This window comes from Numida meleagris, chromosome 1 (assembly GCF_002078875.1).
Source record: "Numida meleagris isolate 19003 breed g44 Domestic line chromosome 1, NumMel1.0, whole genome shotgun sequence".
NCBI classification, from domain to species: Eukaryota; Metazoa; Chordata; class Aves; order Galliformes; family Numididae; genus Numida; species Numida meleagris.
The window spans coordinates 192,548,974-192,549,790 of record NC_034409.1 but is presented as its reverse complement, the minus strand read 5'-3'; the positions used below and the strand labels follow the sequence as shown (position 1 = coordinate 192,549,790).

At 53.6% G+C, this 817-nt stretch overlaps 1 protein-coding gene across 1 annotated transcript in view; it reads left to right on the top strand.

Annotated features, from left to right (window-relative positions):
* The window catches only part of LOC110395057 (olfactory receptor 52R1-like), a 12,888-nt gene extending 12,071 nt beyond the window's left edge, over nt 1-817 (top strand). The window contains exon 2 of the mRNA XM_021389141.1: nt 83-817. Coding sequence (XP_021244816.1) covers nt 83-797 — 715 coding nt within the window. The 3' untranslated portion in view covers nt 798-817. The remainder of the gene's footprint in view (nt 1-82) is intronic.

Genomic DNA, 817 nt, shown 5'->3' with positions numbered 1-817 from the left:
TCATCAAGACAGAGCCAAGCCTGCATGAGCCCATGTACCTCTTCCTGGCCATGCTGGCCTGCACTGACCTGGTCCTCTCTACATCCATGCTACCCAAAATGCTCACCATCTTCTGGCGGGGCTCCAAGGAGATTGGCTTTGTTGCCTGCCTTGTTCAGTTGTTCTTTGTCCACTGCTTCGCAATTCTGGAGTCAGGCGTGCTCATGGCCATGGCCTTGGATCGCTATTTTGCCATTTGCCATCCCCTGCGGCACTCCAGCATCCTCTCCACGCAGGTGGTGGCAGCTCTCGGGAGCCTGGTGCTGCTGCGTGGAGTCCTCATGGTGAGTCCCGCATGCTTCCTGCTCCATAGGCAGGCCTTCTGCCAGCATCGTGTCATCTCCCATTCCTTCTGTGAACACATGGCCGTGGTCAAGCTGGTATGTGAGGACACCAGAGTCAATGCTGCTTATGGACTCTTCGTGGGATTTGCAGTGGCAACTTTTGACATTGCTGTGATCACCGTGTCCTACACTATGATTGTGCGGGAGATTCTGAAGCTGCCATCCTCAGACACACAGCTCAAGGCCTTTAACACATGTGTCTCCCATGTCTGTGTCATCCTTGTGTTTTACGTCCCTGCCCTATTCACAACTCTCACCCACCGCTTTGGACACAGCATCCCTCAGCACGTCCATATACTGGTGGGCAACCTCTACCTGCTGGTGCCCCCCACATTAAACCCCATCATTTATGGGCTCAGAACCAAGCAACTCAGGGACAAGATTGTTCTTCTCTTCCAGCGGAAGGGAATCTGACTTGTGTCTATGTGCCACAA